The 25868-nt window shown below is 36.6% G+C and overlaps 1 protein-coding gene across 9 annotated transcripts in view; it reads right to left on the reverse strand.

Moving 5' to 3' along the window:
- STX17 (syntaxin 17) overlaps positions 1–25868 on the reverse strand; it is a 102298-nt gene that overhangs the window by 66675 nt on the left and 9755 nt on the right. For 5 of the 9 annotated variants that reach the window (XM_020995513.2, XM_020995517.2, XM_020995512.2 and 2 more), the window contains exons 2-3: positions 24681–24863; positions 18676–18741 (exon numbers count right to left, since the gene is read on the reverse strand). In XM_020995513.2, the coding sequence (XP_020851172.1) occupies positions 18676–18741; positions 24681–24806 (192 nt within the window). In that variant the 5' untranslated portion in view covers positions 24807–24863. Of the gene's footprint in view, positions 1–13559; positions 13667–16995; positions 17094–18675; positions 18742–24254; positions 24361–24680; positions 24864–25868 lie in introns of those variants that run through there. The other 4 variants (XM_020995519.2, XM_020995518.2, XM_078152660.1 and 1 more) reach the window with 4 other exon arrangements.

Here is a 25868-nt window from a genome sequence, read left to right on the forward strand (position 1 = left end):
ACCTCAGGGTAGAAATTCATAAGACTATTAAAACTACAAAAGACCTTAGAAACTTCAGAGGCCATCTAGTTTAACCTCCTTATTTTAGATATGTGGAAACTGAGTCCAAAGGAGTTTAAGTGACTTGACCATGGTCACATAACAAGTATGAGGTAGGATCTGAACCCAGGTCCTCTGACTCCAGAGCCAATGGTCTTTCCACTATGCTATGCTGCCTTTTAACCAACTCCTTCATTTTACAAAGGGGGAAACTGATGTCCAAAGAGGAAGAAAACGTCTTTCCAAGGTCAACAATGATGTCTTAATTGCCAAATCTAATAAGACCTTTTCTCAAGCATCATCCTTCTTGACCTCTCTACAGCCTTTGACACTGCTGATAACTCTCTTCTGGATACCTTCTCCTCTCCAGTTTTAATAACACTGCTTTCTCCTGGTTTTCCTCCTACTTATCTGATTGCTCCTCCAGAGTCTCTGTTGCGACATCTCCATCCAGGTCACACCCACTAATCAAAAGTGTCTGTCCCCTAAAAGTTCTGTCCTATTCTCTTCTCCTTTTACTACTTTGCTTGGTAGTCTCATCAGATCCCATGAATTCAATTATCATCTCTATGCAAATAATTCCCAAATCTATATTATCCAATTCTATCCTCTCTCCTGAGTGCCAGGCCTGTACCACCTACTACCTTTTGTTTATCTCTAACTCAACATGTCCAAAACAGAACTCACCTTTCTTTCATTCTCAAACTCTCTTCCCCTTCCAAACCTCCCTATTACTATTAAGGGCACCACCATCTTCCCAGTCACCCAGGCTGACAACGTTTATTTCATCCCTGACTCCATTTGCACTCCATAGATCCAATCTGTTGCCAGGTTCTGTTAATTTTACCTTCACAATACCTTCTGTATACATTTTCTTCTCTCTACTCATCCTGATAGAGGCTACTCTCATCACTTCAGGCATGGACTACTGCAATAGTTTTCTGATTGGTCTTCATGTTTCAAGTCTCCCCCAATGCTAGCCCATTCTTCACTCAGCTTCCAAAGAGATTTTCCTAAAGCACAGGTCTGACCATGTTTCACTCTCCCCATCCCCTACCCATCATCCATAAACTCCAGTGGCTTCCTGTTATTTCCAGGATCAAATATAAAATCCCTCTGTCACTTAAAACCACCTTTGACCACCTGCCTCTTTATCTTTCTATCTTCATAGACATTACATTCCTCCATGTACTCCAGTCAAGCAATATCAAGTTTACTGATGTTCCTAGAACAATATACTCTGTCTTTCGACTCTGTGTCTTTTCATTCACTTGACTTCAAGATTCAGCTCAAATTCTGCTTTCTTCAGGTGACCCTTTCTGGTTCCACCTACTGTTAGTGACTTCCCTTTGAGATTACCTTCCATCTATCTCTATATCTTATGTCAATAAGAACTGTTTACATGTTGTCTTCCCCATTAAAAGGTGAACTCCTTGGGGGCAGGCACTGTTTCTACCTTTCTTTGTAATCTCAGAGATAATATTTATAAAGTTTTTAGCATAATGCCTGCCACACAGAAGATGTTTAATAAGTATTTGTTTCCTTCTTTTTCCCTTCTCTTCCCAGAACTTAGGGCAGTGTCTGGCATATAGTAAGTTTTAATAAATGCTTGCTCACTGATTTACTGACTCAAGTGATTTACCCCAAGCCACAAGACCAGTCAGTTGTGGAGCCAGGACTAGAACTACGGTCTCTTAACTCTCAGTTCAATGTTTGTTGTTGAGCATCTTTTTGCCACAGGGTATACTTTCTAAGCCTGCCTCTTTAGTTCTCCAGAGACCCTCTAAATTCTTTCACCCTTCATATGGCATAGATGCCAGAAATGAATATAATAATGTAACAAGTTAACAACCCACATTTATATGGCTTTTTAAGGACTGCAAAGAATTTTGCTCACAATAATCCTGGGACATTAAGTAGAGAAAGGCTATGACATGGAATAACTGAACTTTATGGAAACACAAGCTTAGAGGATTTTGAACTAGAAGGGACCGTAAAGATCACTGAATCTAACTCTCTCATTTTACAGATGAGAAAACTAAAGCCCAGAGAGGTAACTTGTTTAAGATTAAAAGAGTAGAGGAGCAGCTAGCTAGAAGGCACAGTGAATAGAGCACTGGCCCTGGGGTCAAGAAGTTCTGAGTTCAAATCTGGCCTCAGACACATAACACTTACTAGCTGTTTGACTTTGGGCAAGTCACTTAACTCCAGTGGCCTCATCAAAAAAACAAACAAACAAAAAAACCCAACAACAAAAAAAAAGAAGATTAAAAAAGTAGGAAGAAAGTCAGTCAGTAAGTATGTATTAACTATCTGCTGTGACTGGGCCCTGTATTAAGCACTGGGGACAAAAGAAAGGCAAAAAACAGTCACTGCTCTCAAGGTCCCACAGTGTAATGGGGGAGATAACATAAAAACAACTATGTACAAACAAAATATATACAGGACAGACTGGAGATAATCAACAGAGAGATGGCACTAGAGTAAAGGGGATCAGGAAAGGCTTCTTGTTGAAGGTTGGGTTTTCATCGGAATAAATGTGAAATCTTGTATTTGGATTAAAAAAAAAACTTCAGAAGTACAAGATGGGGGTAGGGGTACCATGGTTAGACTGCAGTTTGCCTGAAAAAGATCTAGAGAGGTTTAGTGGATCATGAACTGAATATGAATCAGCAGGATGATGTGGCAGTCCAGAAAGTTAATGTAATCTTGGGCTATGTTGAAAGGCACAGCTTCCAGGAATAAAGAGATGATATCTCTGTATTCTGCCCTGGTCAGGCAGCATCTGGACTATTTCAGGTTTGGACACCACATTTAGAAAGGATGCTGATAACCAGGAAGGCAACGAGGATGGTCAAATGCTTTGAATCTATACCATATGAAGAGCAATTGAATGAGTGGGGCATTTTTGGTCCTGGAAAGACAGGGCTCAGAGAAGATAATAGTTTCAAATACATGAAGGGCTCTCATGCAGGGAGGCATTAGACTCAGTCTTATCTCTCACTAGAAAAAGGAACTAGGAGCAATGGGTGAAAGTTGCAGAGACACATTTAGTTTTGAAACAAGGAAAAAAAAAACTCCTAATACTTTTAATTAAAGCTACTCCAAAGTGGAACAGGCTGACTTAGGAGATAGTGGACTCCCTATCACTGGAGTTCTTCTGGTAAAAAACAGATGAAAACTTGTAGGATGTTTTGTTTTGGGATATAGGTTCAAATAGATGGCCACTGAAATCCTTCCAACTCTTGAGATTCTAAGATTTTATAAAAACATCTCCAAATCTTGCTAGAGTGTCTTTAAGACAATAACTAGAGAACTGCCAAAACAAATACCAAAGTATCACCAGGAAAGCATACTGTATATATATACATGATTCAAAGGGTTTAGCGGTCAGCAAATCAAACTAAGGATTTTCCACATGTCATTTCTGACAGAGAAATATCTATTTTTGTTTCTTTGATGCAAGAATCTTTTCCATTGACAGTACATATACTTATTTCACAGTTTTGGAGTGAACCAATACCTACTAAGCAGCAGCAGTACAATATAAAAAGTGACTAAACAGAAAGGGAATAGAACCAAAAGAAAGGTATGGGGGACATGGGATTAGTCTAATTTTCTAGAATCACATCTTCCCAAAAGATTCTACTAGGAATGGCAAATTAGTGAGAGAAGAGTACAGTCTTGGGAATAAATGGATAATATATCATTAAGCCTGTTTAAAGCAAATGAAACAATTACCTACTCAAACAATGTAGGAAAAAGGAGCCCAAACCATGTTAAATCTGGTCAATTGAGAGTTAATGAAGGTTCAAAGATGAACTCATTTTTTCTTTCCAAAACTAATTCTCCTTCTCAAGTGCCCTATTTTTGTCAAAAGGAACACCATTCTTTCCATTTCATATCTCTTCTGTCTTCCCTCTTTAATACAACTTTAATACAACTGCCAGATTAAACTTCTTTTTGTATTACATTCAATTGCAAATAAAATCATGGGACCAAAGCTTAGTCAGACTCTTCTAGCTAGTACTACTCTGATGCCTCATCATGGTGTGGAAGTGACCTTGGATTTTTGAAAGCTATGCTAGTGAAACACAAGCTTTGACAGATCCTATTAAGTTAGAAAGGTTTTAAGCATGGGCCCAGTGATGGACTGCATGTCCACTGTTCAAAGTCCAGACTAGTTGAATTTGAAGAGGTTTACTGCCAGCACAGAACAAAGGGTGATGCATTTTTAGGCCACCAAAACTCATGAAGATCATTTACTAAATTTTACAGTTACTCACTGAAGGGAGGAAGTGCAAAAAATTAGAGTCTTGAAGCACATAGTTCTGGTCATTTCAGCACTCTGATCAAAGCTCTTCAATGGCTCTCTATTATTTACTAAATAAAGTTCAGAATCCTTAACACGTCAGTCAATTCCCTCCATAATTTGACCTTGCTTGCCATAATGCTAGTCCAGTAGTGTCAAACTCAAAAAGAAATAGGGTCGGTGAGCATGCGTAAGAATGCCTGCCAATAGTATACCGACTAAGAACATCCCATAAATTTCATGTAGTTCTATGTTCTTTTTTGTTTGTTTGTTATAAAACAAGAACATATGGATTGCTATTTATGTTCTCGTGTTTTCATTTTGTTAAATATCCCTAATTACATCTTAGTCTGTTTTAGGCCACAGGCCAAGGTGTGTGACACCTCTGCTCTAACCAAATCTGACTATTAACCACTCCCCATAAACAACCTCAAATTTTGTTTTCATGCTTTTTCTCACTTTCCCTATACTGAGAATTCCCTCTTCTCTTCCATACTACTGACTTCTTATCTATCCTTTAAAGCCCAAATGAAGTATTTCTTCTACGAAAACTTTCATAATTCCCTCAGATGATAATGATCTTTCCATCTTTGGATCTCATAAAATATTGTGCTTGTACCTTTCTTATACACTTTTCATGTACAGATGTTTACAACTGAAAAAAAACCACTTCTGCTCAGTGCATTCTGAGGTCTATGATAACAGGAAACATACTTTAACCAAACTATATATCTTGGCTAGCACCTAGTGTTATGCCCACATTAGGCATTTAATGAATGCTTACTGTGAAAGAAAGTCAAATAGATCCCCTTTCCAAGTTTCCAAAATACTTACTAGATGGTACTTTAGGACTGCTTTCTGGAGGAAGGATGAAAGCATACATTTAAAGACAGTTTCTTATAGGCCTAACCTCTTCAAAGAAACAAAGAAAGAGGAAAAGAATATATATGTATAAAACTATGCCTAGCAGCTTTTTTTCATGATAGCCAAAATTTGGACACTAAGAGGGTATCCTTCTATGGGGACTGGCTAAACAAACTGTGTTATATGAATGTAACAGAAATTACTGAGCCATAGACATAGACATGATGAAATAGACAATTCCAGAGAAAATTAAAATCTTTATGAACTTATACAGGACAAAATTAGCAGAACTAGAACAATTTATACAATGATTACAATATTTTAAAGAAAAACAACTTTGAATGACTTTAAAATGTTGATCAAATTAATGATAAACTAGGAATCCACTGGATTTTAACATTCCTGAGGTCAGGAACTGTTGTTTGCCTCTTTTTTGTGTCCCCAGCACTTAGCACTGTGTCTGGCACATAGTAGTGTTTAATAAATGTTGACTGATTAGTGAAACTTCATCTTAAGATGAAGAACTTAAAAAGCAGAAAGATATATACTATACTCAGACATGGCTAATGTAGGGGTTTGCTTTGCTGGGTTATGTAGATAGGTATTAAGGAATTTGTTTTTAAATTTAATTTGCTTAAGTTGGGGGAGGAAGGACTGAGAGGGGCAAATTAATTTTTAAAAATACTTGTTACTTGAAGTTGTTTTTAAATTAAAGGAAAAAAAAGAAAAAGAAACATAATTCCTGGAAATACAGGATAAAGTTCTCTCCAGAGAAAATAATGCTTAGTTGATAGATGTTCCAGGAGAACTATCTACGTTATATCTTCTCTATATCAAAATTTATAGAGTCCTTACATGTCCTTATATGAAGATGGTGCCAGTAAAAGGGAAGATATTCAATGGCTAAATGAATGAAGGTACCCAAGAATTTAAAATGTGTCTAATTTATATAATCTCTTGCCATTATGTTAATATCTTACCCTAGCTGACTGAGAAGGAAGCTGGTAAGAAGCTATAATTTGGAAGTGCTACACAAAGCAATATGTCTTCAAGTCAACATTAGCTAAAATTTAGGAAGTTCTAATCTCTTAATAAATTTATTAGGCATAAGGCATTTATTAAATGCCTTCTATGTGCTAGGTACTGTGCCAAGCATTGGGAATCCAAAGAAAAGTGAAAACAGTCCCCCAAACAGTCTCTGTCTTCAAGGATCTTATAATCTAATATGGGAGACAACATGAAAACAACTGTGTACAAACAAGATATATACAGGATAAAACTGGAGATAATCTCAGACGGAAGGCACTATTATTAAGCAGGACCAGGGAAGGCTTCCGTAATGCCTTCTGTAAAGTCTACATTAAAAACAGATTTGATAAAGCTATCACTCTCTGCAGATGACATGATGATATACTTAGAGAATCCTAGAGAATCAAGTAAAAAACTACTTGAAATAATAAACAACTTTAGCAGAGTTGCAGGCTATAAAATAAACCCACATAAATCATCAGCATTTCTATATATTACCAACAAAGCCCCACAGCAAGACACAGAAAGAGAAATCCCATTTAAACTTACTGTAGACATTATAAAATATTTAGGAGTCTACCTACAGAAACAAACCCAGGAACTCTATGAACACAATTACAAAACACTTTTCACACAAATAAAATCAGATCTAAATAACTGGAAAAACATCAGTTGCTCATGGGTAGGCCGAGCTAATATAATAAAAATGACAATCCTACCTAAGCTAATTTACTTATTCAGTGCCATACCAATCAAACTGCCAAAAAATTATTTTATAGAGTTAGAAAAAATAATAACAAGATTCATTTGGAAAAACAAAAGGCCAGAATATCAAAGGAACTAATGAAAAGAAATGCAGGGGAAGGTGGCCTAGCAATTCCAGATCTTAAATTGTATTATAAAGCAGCAGTCATCAAAAAACTGCTTGGTACTGGCTAAGAAATAGGGAGGTGGATCAGTGGAATAGGTTAAATATGCAAGACACAGTAGTCAATGACTATAGTAATCTATTATTTGATAAACCCAAAGACCCCAGCTTCTGGGATAAGAACCCACTCTTTGAAAAAAACTGCTGGGAAAACTGGAAAAGAGTATGGCAGAAACTAGGCATAGACCCAAATCTCACACCATATACCAAAATAAAGTCAAAATGGGTTCAGGACTTAGATATAAAGGCTGATACCATAAGTAAACTGGGAGAACAAGGAATAGTTTACCTATCAGATCTATGGAGAACAGAAGAATTCATGACCAAACAGGAGATAGAGAACATTATGAAAAGCAAAATGGATAATTTTGATTACATTAAATTGAAAAGTTTTTGCACAAACAAAGCCAATGCAACTAAGATTAGAAGGAAGGTAGAAAACTGGGAAAGAATTTTTACAACCAGTCTTTCTGATAAAGGCCTCATTTCTAAAATATATAGAGAATTAAGACAAATTTATAAGAACACAAGCCATTCCCCAATTGATAAATGGTCAAAGGATATGAACAGGCAGTTCTCAGATGAAGAAATTAAAGCCATCTATAGTCATATGAAAAAATGCTCTAAATCATTATTGATTAGCGAAATGCAAATCACAACTGGTACCACATCACACCTATCAGATTAGCCAACATGACAAAACAGGAAAATGATAAATGTTGGAGAGGATGTGGGAAAATTGGAACGCTAATACATTGTTGGTGGAGTTGTGAAATGATCTAACCATTTTGGAGAACAATTTGGAACTATGCCCAAAGGGCTACAAAAATGTGCATACCCTTTGACCCAGCAATAGCACTTCTAGGGCTATATCCCAAAGAGATCAAACAAATGGGAAAAGGACCCACAGGTACAAAAATATTCATAGCAGCTCTTTTTGTGGTGGCAAAGAATTGGAAATTGAGAGGATGCCCATCAATTGGGGAATGGCTGAGCAAGTTGTGGTATATGAATGTAATATTGTTCTATAAGAAATGATGAACAGGCTGACTTCAGAAAAACCTGGGAAGACTTATATGGTCTGATGCTGAGTGAAGTGAGCAGAACCCAGAGGATTTGTATACAATAGCAGCCACGTTATGCAATGACTAAGAATGTTAAACTGAACCCTTCTCAGCATTACGAGGATCTAAGACATCTCCAGAGGCCTCGGGATGGAAAATGCTGTCCACATCCAAAGAAAGAACTATGGAAGTCGAATCGTTCTCACTTATTTTTACCTTAAGTTGAATTTTGTTTCATTTTTCTGATGGTTCCTCCTATTGGTTTTAATTTTTACTTACAACTTCACTAATGTGAAAATATGTTTAATGGATATGTAAATGTAAAGCCTATGTCAGATTGTGCGCTGTCTTGGGGGGGGAGAAAAAGGGAGAAAAAATTTTCAACTCAAAAGCATATGGAAAAAAAATTAAAATAAAATAAAATAAAATAAAATAAAAAGAAATTGGCTCTGGAATTTGGAAAAGGTCATATGAAAGTGAGAGGGATCTATTCAATCTTTTCAGGTTGTGTCACCGTAATCAAAAATCATACCGCTGGCTTCTTGCCTAAGCTCTATCAATAAAACATAGTATGAGTACAAAAAAACCCCCCAAAAAACAGATTTGAATAAATTCTCCTATTAGTCATCAACACAGGGCTTTTTAAAAAATTCTCTTATTACAGATGACAAATATCAGGCTCATTCCAACAGTGTTAAAGTGTTATAAGTTTTCTTAAATTTCATTTAATTTATAAAGAATAAACGATATGGATTTTTACATATCTATACTTGATTATATTTCTATAATCATCAAGAAGTAATTATTCTGTATTAATTGAAATTACTGGAAAATAGCTTATTATGTGCCTAGAGATTAAATGTAGAGTGGCTGTGCATATATTTGTCTAAAACCTGCAGTGGATGTCTTGGGTCAATATTGACTTATGGATTCCTAATGTACTTTTAAAACACATAATTTTGAGAGCTAAGTGTGCTGTAGAGAACATTTGGTATCACAATAATTAATCTGATTTCTTTTTGCAGACAAACAATGCACGTCTGTTAGTAAATGTTTAAACAGTTCAGAGCAAACACATTCTAGATATAAAATTTATTAGAGTTCCAGAGCCATAAGTATTTAATTAAAATAAAGATCTAGACAATGTTTTACTTGTATCAAGGTAAAATACTTATTCTAGTGCACTAATATCAGCATAACAATACTTTCACTTGTCTTTTAAACATCAAAAAGCAGAATAAATAATGCAAATAAGAATCATTAGTTCAATCACAAAAATAAGGAACAGATATCAAAGGAAAGGAAGTTTGATACTATCACTTATCCAACATTCATTTAGCAAGCATTATATATCAACTATGTACTTCATACATAGAGTATTGATAATTAACAATGTAAACTTAAAGTTATAAGTCCCATTCACAAAGTCTCAGTGATACTCTTAAGATGACAAGTTTTTATTCATATTAGTTGTATAGGAACATTCTGAAGTATCCCAGAATACTGTTTCTCACTGCACTGTAAAACTTACTTAGACACTACTAGTATGTCTTTTTATATGCTATGAAGAACAATCACAGTTTCTAACATCCATTTAGAGGATGTCCAATTAACTGGTGATGCAAGATTAGCATTCAAGAGAAATACTGAGGCTGGATATATAAATCTGTGAGTCATCTGCATAGATTATAATTTAACTCAGGAGCTAATGAAGTTATCGTGAGAGAGTACAGAGAAAAAAAGGAGACCCAGGACAGTGTCATCCCACAGTTAGGGTGCATAATACAGATGATGATTCAGGACATGAAACTAAGAAGGAGCAGTCAGGAAAGCAGGAGGAGAATCTCCCTTGTTTAGGCCCATCACCTTTTACCTGGACTACTGCAATACACATCTAACTGGTCTCCCAGTCTTCAGAGTCTCCCAATTCCAATCCATCCTCCACACAACTGCTAAATAATACATATTCCTAAAGCACAGTTCTGAGCTTGTCACTCTCTTAGTCAATAAACCCCAACGGCTCCTTATTACCTTTCGGATCAGATATGAATTTCTGTTTGTTTTCTAAAGTCTCTCATAACTTGGCCCCAAATTACCTTTCCAAATCTGTTATTCATTACTCCCTTTCTTGTACTTTGTAATCCAACCAGATTGATGATCTCATTTTTCCTTACACATGACACTCTATCTCCTATCTCTATATCTTTTTGGTCATGGCTTTTAGATAATCCAATAATTCTTTTTCCCCCATTACAAACTTGAGTAGTCAATCAAAACAAATTTCTACTTTGGCTATGTCCAAAAAAGCTTTGTCTCATTCTGCATTCTGAGTCCTTTACTTCTCTATTAAGACCTGGGTAGCATGTTTCATTAGTCCTCTGGAATGATAAAAGAGCTCAGCATAACAGTATTCCATTATATTTATATATTATAACTTATCCATCCGTTCCCCAATTTATGAGCATCCCCTTATATTCTCATTCTTTGACACCTAAAAAAGAGCTCTAAATATTTCAATACCTCCTTAGTTTGTTTTGCCTAGAATCCCTCCTTGAACCTGCCCTCTCTTTAATCCTCTTTCACTCCTTTACCCTTACACTATTTCCCTGTTGAAATTATTTCTGTACTCAACTGCATGTATATTCTTTCTCTTTCTGACCAGTGTAGATGTGAGTATATTTCAAGTATCAGCCACTGACCTTCTTGTCCCCTCCTAGTTTGTACTGATGTGTACTTAAACACAACATAATTTCCCCTAACCTTACTTTTCCTTCATGTCCATCTCTTCTATCCCCCAGTGTCTTTTTCTTCCATTCTCAAGATATAGCAGAACCACTCTCAGGCTCTGTTTAATTGGACTCCCTCTATGAGTCCTGATGATGATAGAGTTCAGAGGGGATAGAAGCATCATCTCCCCTTATTGGAATGTAAGCAGTTAATCCTTATCTAGTCCTTTATCATTGTTTATTCATGTTTACCTTTTTATGTTTCAAACACTCTTGTGTTTGAACTTCAAAGTTTCTCTGGAGCTCTGATCTTTTCACCACAAGTGCTTGGAAGTCCCTTATTTCATTAAGGGTCCATTTCTCCCCTGTAGCATTATACTCAATTTTGCTGAGCAAGTTATTCTTGGCTGGAAGCCCATATTCTTTGACTCCTGGAATAATGTATTTCAAGTTCTTTGTTTCTTTACAATAGTGGCTGCTAAATTGCATGTGATCCTGATTTTTGGCTCCTCAGTATTTGAATTCTTTCTTTCTCGCTGCTTATGGTATACATACATACATACTACATACATACACATATATAATATTTTTTTTAACCTGGAAACTCTGGATTTTGGCTATAATGTTCCTGTGAGTTTTTTTTTCTCCTTGTTCTGTTTTCTATGTCAGTTGTTTTTGCTATGAGATATCTTACATTTTCCTCCCAGTCTGTTAACTTTGTTTTTAATATTTCTGTTTCCTCAGAGCCATTGGCTTCTATTTGGTCCATTCAAATTTTTAGGAAGTTTGTTGTTTGGACGAGGTTTTGTACCTCTTGTGCCAAACTTAATTCCCTTTCCAATTCTTACTTCCACAACTTTAAATTCTCTTCCATTCCCCCCCACCAAGTGCTCTTATTTCATTTATTAAAAAAACCCCAATTTTTAACTCTTTTTTTAAACTCTTGTATCATTTCTTCTAGGAAGTCTAGTTGATTTTTGCCTGATCTTTGTATTTCTCCAAAGCTTTGCAAGTAGATGTTTTGGAGCCATAACAGCTCTTCATGATGTGATTCTTTTTTTTTTTTAATTTGCTCATTCTTTCAGACTTGATGTTAGGTCTGAGCTCTTTAGCATTTCTGGAGGGAGGGTTGGGCTAGGCCTGTTGCTGCTTTCTTCGGATATAGAGTGTTGTGTTACTCTAGGATCTCAGGGACCTCTAAGCTTTCTGTGCCCATTAAGAGGTCTGATTCATGGCAAGGTCTTATTGCTGCCTTCCTGGTCTTAGCTCTGCAAGTTCCTGACCTGAATTTGGGTCTAAGGAAGAACAGACCGCTGCTGAACTTGGACCCTGTCATCCAGCTGGAAAGTCTGTTGCTTCACAGTAGAAGATTATAGGCTCCCCTTTGGTCTGGAATTCCTGCCTTGCTTATTCCTCTGCAGGCTGGGCTAAATGCTGGAAGTAAGACAGTGCTCTGAGCCTGGAGTTTGACCCACAACACTGCTGCTGCTTGCTTCTGAACTTCTTCCTTTCTCCATACATTGCTCAGACTCCCTACTCTGCACATGTTCCCCTTTCAGTATGCACGGAATCTATGACTTGGAATTGGGTAGTGGGAGACAAAGCTGCCAATCTGCACCTGTCCCCATTGAGATTCCCCTCATGGGTCTAAGATCTCCTGTTTTGCTGATGCACACCTCTCCTTGGGCATGGGAGTGCTCAGGAGGGGTGTGCTCCCAACTGGATCCTATTCCTAGTGCCTGCAAACCTCTCTCTCTGCCTCCCTTTGCCAACATGGGCTGGACAAATGATTCAGTGTGACTGTTTCTGGATTTCCCCATTAGGATTCAGTCTGGTATATTATTTAGATCTGTTTGGAGTTTGGAGTGCAATTCACCGCATTGCTCTCTATCACTTTGCCATCTTGGCTCTGCTTTGATCAGTGATTCTTATTTTTCCTTGATCTATTTTATAGGTCAGTTGTTTTTGATATGGGATATCTTACATTTTTTTTCTATTTTTTTAATCTTGTATTTCTTGTTGTCTCAGGGAGGTATCTACTTCCTTTTGGTCTAATCTAACGGGAGGTTGTTACTTAGTAAAGCTTTTGTACCTCTTGTGCTAAGTTATTAATTCTTTTTTCAAGTCTTCCAAAGCTCTCACTTTTTTCCAATTCCTCTAGTGCCCTGATTTCAATTATAATATTTTAAACCCTTTTTAAAAAAAATCCCACCTTCATTTATTTTAGGAATTCTAATTGATCATGTGGCCAAGCTGTTTTTCTTTGAGGATTTTTTAGTTATTTTCCTCTTTTGGGTTTGTGTGTTGAGCATCCATGGCATTATAATAGCTCTTTAACTTTTTTCACTTACTCATTCTACTCGCCTTTCTCCCTGGATAGGGACTTTGTTATAGGACCAGGCTCTGTTAAGGTTTTTCTGATAGGGTTCTCATGGCGTTATATGATCCTGGCTTGTCTTATCTGGGGTCCTGTTGCATCTACATTCTTCAGTGCTACGCTTTTTATTGATCACAGGAATCCTGGCTTGTGCTAGAGAGCTGCAAACTTTCAGTGGGCCCTATGGGGGTCTGATCAAGGGCAGAATCTGATTGCTTACCTCCTGATCTTTCCAGGTAAATCTCAGTTTAGGTCTGGGCAACATGGCTGCAGATTTGCCCCCAGGTGCAACTCCAGCAGACAGCTGCTGGCCCCAGTCTCTGTCAACTGTGATGATTAAAAAAGTTGAGGAGATGTAGTTTCTGGGTAACTTAACCATTTTGTTAATAAGGTCAGCAGGTTATTAGTAAAATGATGGTCATTTGGCCATCTCTTTTTGACCAAAGACAATCATGGTAGTAGGCTCACTGTTTATATACCCTTCCCAAAAAGTAGGTGTTCAATGAGGGGCTGAAAGTGATATCACTGTAAATATGTCTATACTCAGACCACCCCAGCCTTGGGCTATCTAGACAAAAGGATGTCTCCACTCAAACTTGAGTAGAACACAATGGGTTTCTCCACCTTAGATTAAAATCCTTGTAAAGTGAGGTGGGGTCTGACCAAGATGAGGAGAGTTAATTCAATCTCATTATCAGTAATGTCCTTCAAGAGACTGAACTTTTAAAAAAAATCAGAAATTTGGAAGAAGGGGAGTGCTCTGAATTTCCCCAAGATATTGGTTATTAATAATCATTTCTCTCACAGTTAGCTGGAAGGCTCAGGAGGTTCAGAGTGACTCCTTACCTCTTTGAGTCTGGGAGGATTAAGTCTGAGATCTACTTTGGTATCAATAAATCCAAGATAGAAAAGGTAATATGGGCAGAGAATTTTTGCTGTATAAAAGATCTAGAGTTTTTTGATGGACTTCAAGGTAAATAGAGATCAACCAAAAAAAGTTGATCTTAAGCTATAATAAGAAAAGGATATGTACACCAAATGAGAGATGTTTTAGTTCTAGTGTAGTGTTCCTGGTCAGACCACATTTGCGCACTCTGTTCAGTTTTGGAAGCATATTGGGAAAAATGTTGAAAATATAGTTTCCATATAGAGAAGGGTCAACCATCAGGCAACAAGCATTTATTAAGCACCTATTATGTGCCAGGCACTGTGCAAAGCACTGGGAATACAAATATAAGGACACCAAGGTCATGAACCTGGGTGGCGCTAGAAGAATGGTAGTGCTTTTGATAGAAATTAGAAAATTCATAAGAAGGGTGAGTTTGGCGGGAAATATAATGAGTTCTGTTCTTTTGTGGCACTTCACCTATGATATTCTCACAATGGGATTTTAGCCAGAAGTTGAAGGAAGCAAGAGATCCCTTGCTTCCTTCAGGGAAGGAGGGAGAGATAGAGATGGTAAGGAAAAGAATCCCTGGCACAGGGAGAGCCAGTGACAACTCCTCCAGTTGGGAGATAAACATTTTGTGCAAGGAACAACAAGGAAGCTAGTGTCATTGCATCACAGAGTACATATGGGGAGTAAGCTATAAAGAGAATGGAAAAGTAGGAGTGGGCCAGGTTGTAAAGAACTTTAAAAACCAAATAAGGGATTTTATATTTAATCCTGGAGGTGACAGGGAGACACTGGAGTTTACTAAGCTGATGTTGGGGAGAGGTGACATGGTCAGACCTGCACTTTAGAAAGATCAATTTGACAGCTGAGCAGAGGAAGGACTAGAGTAGGGAGAGACTTGAGGCAGGGAGACCAATCAGAAAGCTACTTTAAGAAAGTGTCTGGGCATGAAGTGATAAGGGCCAGCACTAGGGTGGTGCTACAATAGTGGGCCTGTGCCAGTACAATGTCAGAGAACAGAAGAGAGAATATATGATGGATGTTATGAAGGTAAAATTGGCAGGACTTCACAACAGTTTACATCATTGGGGGTGAGAGAGTAAGGAGTCAAGTAAGATGTCCTATGTGTGAGTCTGAATGAATGGAAGGATGATGATGGTGCTGTTGACAGTAACATGAAAATCTGGAAGACGGGGGAATTTTGGGGGAAAGATAACAAATTAAGTTTTGGATAAGCTTAGTTTAAGATGTCTACAGGACATATGGTTTGAGATAAGCAGCTGAGATTTGAGAGAGGGTAGGGCTGGATCAGTAGATCTGGGAATCTTCGGCATAGAAATAATTGAACAAATGAGTATGCATGAAATCACCAGGTGGTGTAGTATACAGAAAGAAGAAAAGAGGGTGCTGGATAGAGGCTTAAAGGGAACTTAACAGGATGAAGATCTAGCAAAGGAGAATGAAGACAAATGGTCAGACAGGTAGGAGGAAAACCAGGAGACAGTAATGTTATAGAAACCTAGAGATGAGAAAGTATTAAGGAGGAGAGGGTGTTCAAAGGATCAAAGGCTACCACGAGGTCTAGAGGATTGAAAATTCATAAAATCTTCATTAGATTTGGTAAAGGAAATGGAAGCACTGATTATAGATTAACTCTTCAAGGGGATCAGCCACAAAAGGAAAAAGAGACATGGGATGATAGCTAGTAGAGATAGATGGATCAAATGAGGATTTTTTGAGGGAGGAGATGCAGGCATATTTGTAGGAAGTAGGTAAGCAATCAGTAGACAGAGAGAGACTAAAGATTAGTGAGGATGACTGGGGGACAATCTGAAAAAGAAGATGGGACAGAATGGGATTATTTGTTATAAGTAGGATTAGGAGAAGGGCTATCTCTTCATGTAAGACAGGGATAAAGGAGGAGATAGTGGTGGAAAACTGAGTGATGTTAGATGAGGGGAAGGAAATAATAATATAAAGAGGCTTGTAGAATGGCCTTAATTTTTTCAGTGAAATATGAGGTAATATTTTCAGCTGAGAAGGCTGGAAGAGGGGGGCAGCTTGGAGGTTTTGAGGAAGGATGAAAAGTTTGGAAAAGGCACTGGGGTGCATAGGATAATGAATCTATTAAGGAGGTGTAAAACGATTGTCTCGCCCATTTGTAATTATGTAAATAAATTTGTAATAGAGTCAACAACACAGTTTCATGATTTTCTCCAGCTTTGTTCAGTAGCACATGAGTAGGAATGAAGGCAATCTTATTTTTAAAAAATATTTCTGTGAGACACAATTCTGGACATGGTCAATAATTTGTTTTGCTCGAATATGCATATTTGTTACAAAGGTTTTTTTTTTCTTTTTCCCAGCAGAGGAAGAAAAAATAAAAAATAATAGGAATAATGCAAGATGAGGCTTGGCAGGGCAAGACTGGTGATAGGATAAGGGGACAAGGAATTCAAGAAAAGAGAACAGTGTTTAGTTGAACTATGGCTTATCAAGATGTGTACATCCAGTGCAGGGGTGATGGCCTGGTAAAGAACTGAGGGATGAGAAATCATAGTAAGGACAAAGAACAGGATTTAGGGTTGAAAGGCAAAGAGAGAGGCAGAATGATTAAATAAGAAAATTTTAGAGTTCAAAACATAGAGGCGGAACACTTGTAAGTGATAGAAAGATCCAGGTAATTACTGTCTTTGTATACATCTGTGCTAGGGTGGTAAAAATGTGCCACAAAAGGTTTAGTCGAACAAAATATATATACTTAGCCTAGTAAAGAAAAGGCTTCATTATCTCAGATACGTCAGCTGTCTTCAAGTGTTTGAAGGGCCGTCACGTGGAAGAGGGATTAAATTCACTCTACTTGGCAGGATCAAGAAAATAATACAATGACTACAATAATAATAATAGTTAGCATTTATATAACATTTTAAAATATGTCCATTTGATTCTCACAACAATTCAGAAAATTGTGCTATCATTATCCCCATTTTACAGATGATGAAACAGAGCCACAAAGAGATTAGGTGACTTGCCCAGGGTAATATACTTAATAAATGTCTGAGATAGGATTCATACTCAGGTTTTCCTCATTCCAAGTACTTCTCTCCATGCTTGCTGCCTCAACAATGTAAATGAAAAGAACCACTACAAGATAATCGAAAATGCATTTTGCAAAATCACAAGGAATACGTTTCACTCCAAAGAAGAGATATGAGAAAACATTTTCCTTTATTCCTTTGTAGAGGGGGTAAGTCCTTGTGTGTATAATATTGCATATATTGTCAGATTTTTTTGATGTACTGATTGGTTTCATAGATTTCCTTTCTCTTTTTTCTTTTCTTTCTTTTTTTTTAAAGTTACTTGTTACAAGAAATGGCTTTCTGGGAGGGGAGGGAGAATGAAAGGGGAAATTTAAGTGATTAAAAAAAACCCAGAAGATATCAACAAAAATTTATTTTAAAAAATTCATTCTGTGAGACACAATTCTGGGCATGGTCAATATGGGATTTGTTTTGCTCAAATATGCATATTTGTTACAAAGGGTTTTTTTTTCTTTTTTCTGTTTCTCAGCAGAGGAAGAAAAAATAAATGCTTGCTGATTGGGGAAAAAAATTAAGTTAAAATTAATTCTCCTTGACTTCACAGGGCAAAAATAGGAGCAGTAAATGGAAGTTGTTAGGAAAACTTCTTAATATTAGAGCTAGCCAGAAGTGAAACAGAATTCTTTGGGAAACAGAGTTCCTTCTTGCTAGGTAACTTCCAGTGAACACTAGATGATCACTCGCTGGGGAAGACATGGAGGGAATTTCTGTTTAAGTTTAGTTTGGACTAGATGGCTTCAGAGGTCCCTCCCAAGATTTTGGAAGTAAAAAAAAACTGCTCCAATCCACAATGCATATATTATTTTGGGTGTTTTCTAATGGAAGTCTCATAAAACCAAAAATACAAAAATTATACCGAGACCTTTATATGGATCAACTGATGAATTAAACAGGCTTTTGTTGAGAAATAAAAGCTTCTCAAAATTTTAAGCTATATCAGTGACATCTTCTGAACAGTACAAAGGCATGACTATGACAAAGGGAGCTCTGTTTGCTAATGATTGACATAATACAGTTATCCATTTTATAAATCACAGACTTTGTGAGAAATAACTTTGACCAAAGGATTAGCTTCATAAATAACTTTTTTATATGCATCTAAATAATGTGACAAAAAAAGGAAGGCAAAACACTAAAATGATCCTTTATATTGCTTACTTCTTAGTTTGAGCTATTAGCAGTACAATTTAGAGGGATTAGCTTTATTTTCATCCTTATGATACAAGCAACATTTTATAACGCCTTTATGATAGAGTGATTCTTATAACTACTTCACCAAAAATAAATTATTATTTTTTAATTTTTTTGTAGATTCAACACATACAGTTTAATATCCTTACCTGAACTGTCCGTCCTGCGTGGATATGCTCTTCGTGCAACCGGTCCCAGAGTCTGCATCGCTGATACTATACAAAGAAAAAACACAAACACACACAAAAATGCAATTTTTCATCTTTAGGAACTGAATAATCTGATTCAAGAAATTCCTTCAGGTTCGGAAATTTTCAGTAATAATGTCCTTCTTTAAGATGATTTTTTTTCTCTCAAAAACAACCAGGGTATGGCTTTAGACCTTTGCTGTAAGAGAACTATGCTTGGGCCTGAGGTCCTCTACCCTATTCCAGAAGCAAATTAAGTTATTTCCCCAATTTATTACAACTACTAGTAGTACTGTAGGGACAGTGGAAGCTACAGGCCATAATTCCTTCCTTGTCTGAGATCTGTGTGAGCTTTGAGGAAAGGAGATAGAGCAAAGGAGCTAACTTGGAGATGACAAGATCACAAATTCAAAGCTAAAAGAAACCTTAAACTCATCTAATCCCACACCCTCATTTTGCAGATGAGAAAACTAAAGTGCTCAGAAGTACAGGTAAAGTTACAAAACAAACTAGTGAAGTGTAATTGTCCTGAATGAAGTCTTTGTCAATCCCACTTGATTCTCATGCTTTTTCTCTGTTGATTTTTTCAACGTATCCTATATTTAACATGTTTGCACATAGTTGCTCATATGTCATTTCCCCAAATAGATTGTGAGCTCCTCGAGTGCTAGGACTATCTTATACCTTTCTTTGTATTTCCAGTGCTTAGTAGCTTTGTATTTCCAGTGCTTAGTAGCAGAGTGCCCAGTACTTTACTAAGTGATCATTTAATAAATGTTTATAGCCTGACTACCAGTCAATCAAGGTATCATTACACTGTGATTATGTAAGTTCTTTCTGTGACACATACATAAGACATAAACTGCTACACTATGGAGAAAAACCATATACTATTAGTGAGCTGCAGGAATCATTTATCTGTTCTCATCGTTAAGAGTCTAGACACAGGAAGTTACCAACTTACAAAGACTTTGTGTTCCAAAAGTTCAAGTTTAGAACTTGGAACAATTTTTCCCCAAGAAAAAAATTCTGAATGATGCTTAGGTTCCAGGCTAGCCCACAAAAGCCTATTTAATCCACAATGTTGCTGAAATAGCACATATTTACAATGAAAGTAGCAAACAATATCATTGCAATCTTAGTAAATGAACAAAACAAAAAAATAAATTAAGTGGAACAAGAAACAATGTTGGTACTTGCTCCTGAAATGATAGAGAAAGTCAGGAAATCATGTAGAACTTGTCCAATATAGAGTTATGCTGCCAAAACTCATCTTGGCCTTATTAGTCAGGGGACTTTTTACATAACAAGTACAGATTCACTATCTAATGCATCTCGGTGCCAGTATCAAGCCCCAGCAACTACCTCTAACAAGCACTTTTTTGTAGAGTTTATGTACTTTATTTTGTTTTAATTTTTTTATTCTAAGTTCAAACACCAAAAAAGTACATTTTACATATGCACAGTCAGAAATACAAAAAGGATCGTATACAGGAAATTGTCCATCTCTATTTCACACTGCTTGTATTTTTTTAAGCATACAGGAAATTCCATACACTACTTTCAAAACACCCCCTTCTACTCTGATCAATACAATGATCCAAGACAATTCCAAAGGACCCATGATGAAAAATGCTGTGCACCCCCAGAGAGAGAACTGATGAATTCTTAGTGTAAACTGAAATATACTTTTTTAACTTTATTTTTCTTTATTTTTTAACATGGCTAACATGGAAATATGTTTTACATGATTTTATATGTATAACTGATATACTGCTTGCCTTCTCAGTGGATGGGGGAGGGGCTGGAAGGAGACAGAATTTGGAACTCAAAATTAAAAAAAAAGTTAAAAATAATTTTTTTCTAAGATTAAAAAAAAGAAAACTTTCCCCTTGTCTGTACTTCCTTCATAACTTTATTCTGTTCTCTTCTGTGCATTTGAAAGTGTTTCAAAGGCCCTCTTTTTGGGAGGCAGCACTACTGCTAAGCTCTCTTACCCCTTATTTCCCCAACTGCTTGAGAAAGGGTAAAAAAAAAACCAACTTATACAACTAACATAATCAAGAAAGTCTAGTTCTTGAGTTAATGTATTTCTACATTAAACTCTGTGTGTTTGTGCATACATGTGTGTGTATGTATGTATGTATGTTTAAATGCTTTAAGTAAAAGTGAGGCTCACTTGATACTTGTTCCTCCAAACCTTCCTCCGTGTTTATATGCTCTCTTTTTGGACAGGTCTGATTACTAGAAAGTGCTTTCTTATATTAAACGCAATTAGGCCTTCCTTCCAACAATCAGTCTCAGTTCTCCTTTTCTGTCTGTAGCAATCCCTCTCCTCCTGAGTGTGTGCATGGTTATGGGTATTGGGGTGTGTGTGTGAGACACACACGGGTAAAACAGAGATTAGACATTATATATGATATACATATATAATGTCTAATGTATATATAATGTCATATATATGTGTGTGTGTGTATATATAATGTCTAATTTCTTTTTTACCTGTTAGCTCTTCAAATATCCAAAGATAGCATTATGCCATTTTCTTGTTTTCACTTTCTTTTTCGGTCAAACCTCAGTTCATTCTGGGCTTCAGCCTCCTTGACCTTGTTCTTAAAGGCTATACTAGTTTGTTTGTTTTTAAATTTTTATTGTTGGTTATATGTACCTGCTTCCATCTTTTGAACATGTCCTTTTAAAATCCAAGCTTATCATAGATTTCCCACTGCACCAACATGGGTCTTTTAAGAATATCTCCTTTTCTTACTGAAACAATATTTTTATTGTGTTATCAGAATTTCACTTGAAAACCTACCATTTTCTTCAATCATCTTTCATTTTGGCATCTCATCCTGTGATATTATACCTATCTTTTCTCTGAACTGTCTGAAATTGGCTTGTCTAAAGTATGCCTACTTACTCATTCTCCTCCTCAGCTATTACTAACTAAAACATGGCACAGTCATATTTCTCTATGGCTCCAACTGTTTCCACTTCACCAACCTATTCTTTCTTTACTGTTGGTTAAAATAAGGTCCAAAGTAACAGATCCCCTTATTCTTTCTTTTACTTTCTGAAAGATAAAATTGTCTGCTGAAAAGAAATTATCTCAAATTCTTGCCTGGATAAGTTAATTTTAATATATATTATGGTATGTAGTATAAGCTAATGGTGATGATCCTATGACATAGAGCTCCAGGTGTGCACAGTACATTGCTTTCATTGTTTTCTACAGATACAGGGTGATTTAATTAAAGCTTTCCTCCAATTTACTCTGTATTTCTTTTTTTTTTCTTAGAGTAAAATCAGGTGGCTGTTGTTCAACATAATAAATATTTTATCTTTCGACACTTGGCTTTTTCCAAGAATGTGTTCTTTTGAAAGTAAGTCATTGTCTGACTTCTAGGGCCCTCAATATTTTCTCTTTGCCCACAGTGAACTGTACTCTAGTTAAACTTCTTTATGCATATATATGTATACATACACATATGAAATATATCTTTTAAAATGTGCTGCTTAATTCTGTACAGATGGAAAGTCATAATCCATTAAATAATTAAACAATTATCTGAAGACCTATCATGTATAAGGCAGTGTATTAGATGAAGACCAGAAACCATCTCAGGAAAAAGACCAAATGACCAGGGACACGAAGTAAACTGGAGTCAAGTATTATATGCTAGCATTGAGACTAAGGGCTTGCTTTGAAACTATACATATACAGTGCATATGCTATAATTCTTTGGAGACTCTCTGTAATTTCACAAATACTGGAACAGAATAATAAAGCAAAGTAAACTTCCTACAAAAGACTGAAAGATTTAGCACAAAAGGAATTGAGAGAATGAGGAACTGAGGGACTATAAGAGGGAAAGGCATTAATTAAGAAGGAAAATAGCATTAAATATAAGGGGAAAGAAAGGAAGAAAGGCTATCCTTCTTGTTCAGTCTGCTTTCCACAACACCTCTTGAGGTTTCTTTCCCTAGTCCTATGCCTTAGACCTAGTACTCTTCCCAATTACATTCCCCAAAAATGAACCTCTCTTCATTCCTTCCCCTGAAGCAGCTCAGGTCCCCTCCCACTGCCAGAAAGTATCTCCTGAATAATTTATAACTTTGTTCCCTACAACCCCTAGTTTGTCATTTGTGTGCAAATGTCTCCAAAAACTGAAGAGTTAATTTGTGGCATATATAGCATTATTTAGCAAACAACCTGGGGGTGGGAGGGAGAAGAGAATGAGGGGAAAGGTAGAAAAGAGAGTCAAGTACATGTCAGCTGTGTACTAGGGAAGATAGGGATCCTTTATCTGCCTACGAAAGAAAATGATTTTCAGCCAAAATGATAGGGAAAGGGACATAACTATGGCTAGGCAATAACACTACTGCAGAGACACTGTAGTGAGGGCTGTATCAGGAAATACAAACACAGGCTCCAGAGTCCAAGGTCAAAGAGAGAAGTAGATCTCTTTTGGCAGGGCAAATTTGGCAGGAACAGGAGAAACCAATGCAAGCTATGGATATTAAAGCCAGGTCAGAAAGCCAAACCAAGGTATAAAGGAACAGAATGCTTTGGAAGGTCTAGGCCAGGGGTCAGGAACCTGTGGCCTCAAGGCCACATGTGGCCTTCTAGGGCCTCAAGTGCAGCCCTTTGACAGAAACCAAACTTCACAGAACAAATCCCCTTATAAAAGGATTTGTTCTGTAAAACTTGGACTTAGTCAAAAGGCTTACACTCAAGGACCTAGAAGGCCACAGGTTCCCCACTCCTTGGACTCTAAACAATCTGTTTGAACAAGATTTGTTTTGTTTCTTCCTCTTCTTTTAAAGGGGTGGTGTGCTTCCAGGCTACATGCAGCAGGAATTTTAGGGATCTTTACTTGGTCTGTACAGTGCCTGATGGCTCCACCTTTTTTCAGGTTTCTGCCTCAAGATCTCATCCTCCATTTCATCCCCACTCTCCTGCTGGCTCAGTTTCCTGCTGCTCAACCACTGGCCACCCAGTACAATCAATGTCTCACCTGATATCCCCTCCAATCATGAAGTTCCTCATCTACCCAGTCTCTGGCCAGTTTGGACTCCATGACATTACTACTATTGCCAATTCTTTCATTTTGCTATCACTATCAATTATTCTCCCTCCATCCCCAAAGTGACCTCTAGGCAATATGTCTCAGACCTCTTTTTCCTCTCTAAAATGCTGCCTCAGGATGAAATGATGAGATTAAGATATTCTTTTGTAACAGTGAATATAAATTTATTAATTATCAACAATCAATTAAATTTATGTATTATCTATTATGTACTATGAAATATGCTAGGTGCTGGGGATACAAAGACAAAAACAAAATATCCTATATATCCCTGGGGAGGAGAAATGTAATATGTGCACAGACAAATACATAAGAAGAATACACAGAATAAATACAAAGCATTTCTAGAGGATGGAGAGAACACTGACAACTTGGGGGAATCAGAAAAGGTCTCTTATAGGAGGTAACAACTGATTTTAAATGTATATACAGTTATATTTATCATCTTACCTGAAGAAAAAGGGGTTGCTAAGTATTAGACTCTCAAGTCTAAAAACTTGCTGAGACAGACAAAAATTAAGCTGAATTCAGACAATAGGATGGTTGTTCCTTACCACTGTAGTACAAGAAAATGTATAAATGTTATGTTTGGATAGGTTCTGTATTTTAATTACTAATAGTCTAATAAATCAATATGGACTAATAAAAAATCTACAGTCTATGTCCCTATATCCTTTCCTAAAGAAATACTCTATGAGTGACATATTTGCAGAGCAGAAAAACCAACAGATAAAATAAACCCCATTGTTAAATCAACAGGAGCCAGGTGTTTTAGCAAAGCGTCTCATCTAATATTTCAAATTTAGTTAAAATCCACAATAAATATAAGTAAACCTATGTAACTGTTTCCTCATGACAGAAAATGAAGGGGCTCACCTTCTCAATATTTATCTGATGTTTTCTCAACCTTTCCAGGTCCGTTGGGATTACCACTTTAATGAATTTCTGGATAGCTGGCTCAACACGGCGCAATTTCACTCTTTCTTCATCTTCAGACATCATAAAGTGGAAGTGTGTCACCACTTGCCCAAACTGCTCTCTCCACTTACGTGGGAAAACCTAAAAATAAATATTTATTTAAGCACATTTGCTAATCAATTTCCATGACTTAATTTTAAAAAAAAAAACTACTTTATAATGCTCTAAATAAAATATAAGGCATTTATTGAAAATGTAATACTGAATGTAAATAAAACTCAAAGTGAAAATCTACCCCTTAACATTTCTGAGGAACAATATTTTGTACAAAACATAGAAAACAAAATGTTTCACTTTCTAACACTAACAAGACAATTAATTATGTAACTATACGCTGAAAAATACTTTAGAACTTATATGTAGCTAAAAGTTTCCAAAAATGAAGTTCCTGTTAAGATTTCTATAACAATTTTGTGGTTCTTCTCTTCATCTACAATGCAACTATTTGCATTAACATTCACTAACATTTCACTCACATTTATAAACACACTTTTCTAGCTTTCTCATGCAAAGTTGTACTTGTTCTATAAATAGTATATAAACGTACAGACAAAATTTTATGCTATTAAACAAAGGTTATTTATTAACTACTATATACAAGCTAACCACTTAATTCCTTGACCTATTCACATCCCATTACCTACTCCTCTACCCTAGTCACACTCAACAAGGATCATATCCTTGACCTTACCATCACCCACACAAGTTCAAAAATTCTAAAATCTCCTTAACAGCCATAATCTATTGGCTTTTCACCTCTCCTTCTGCCTTCCCTTACTCTTGTATACACCATGACATCTAATTCCTTGATCCTTCAGTTATTTCCCCAGTCATGATTCCTGCATTAGTCACTCTCTCCTCTTTTCCTTATTTTGACCAGTTCAAAACCACAATCTCCTCTTCCTTTGAGTCCCTAGACACTCTGATGGTACTCTGCCAAGCCTGAGCCTGGATCATTCCTACCATTCATTGTTTTAACTTTTACAAATGCTGTTGAACTAAAGTGAAAAAAAATATGCAACCATTATGATTCAGTCCACTACAAATTTATGTGTATTATACAGTCTCACCTACTATACTTCCCTC

Source organism: Phascolarctos cinereus, unplaced genomic scaffold (assembly GCF_003287225.1).
Source record: "Phascolarctos cinereus isolate Bilbo 61053 unplaced genomic scaffold, phaCin_HiC Scaffold_4;HRSCAF=312, whole genome shotgun sequence".
NCBI lineage: Eukaryota > Metazoa > Chordata > Mammalia > Diprotodontia > Phascolarctidae > Phascolarctos > Phascolarctos cinereus.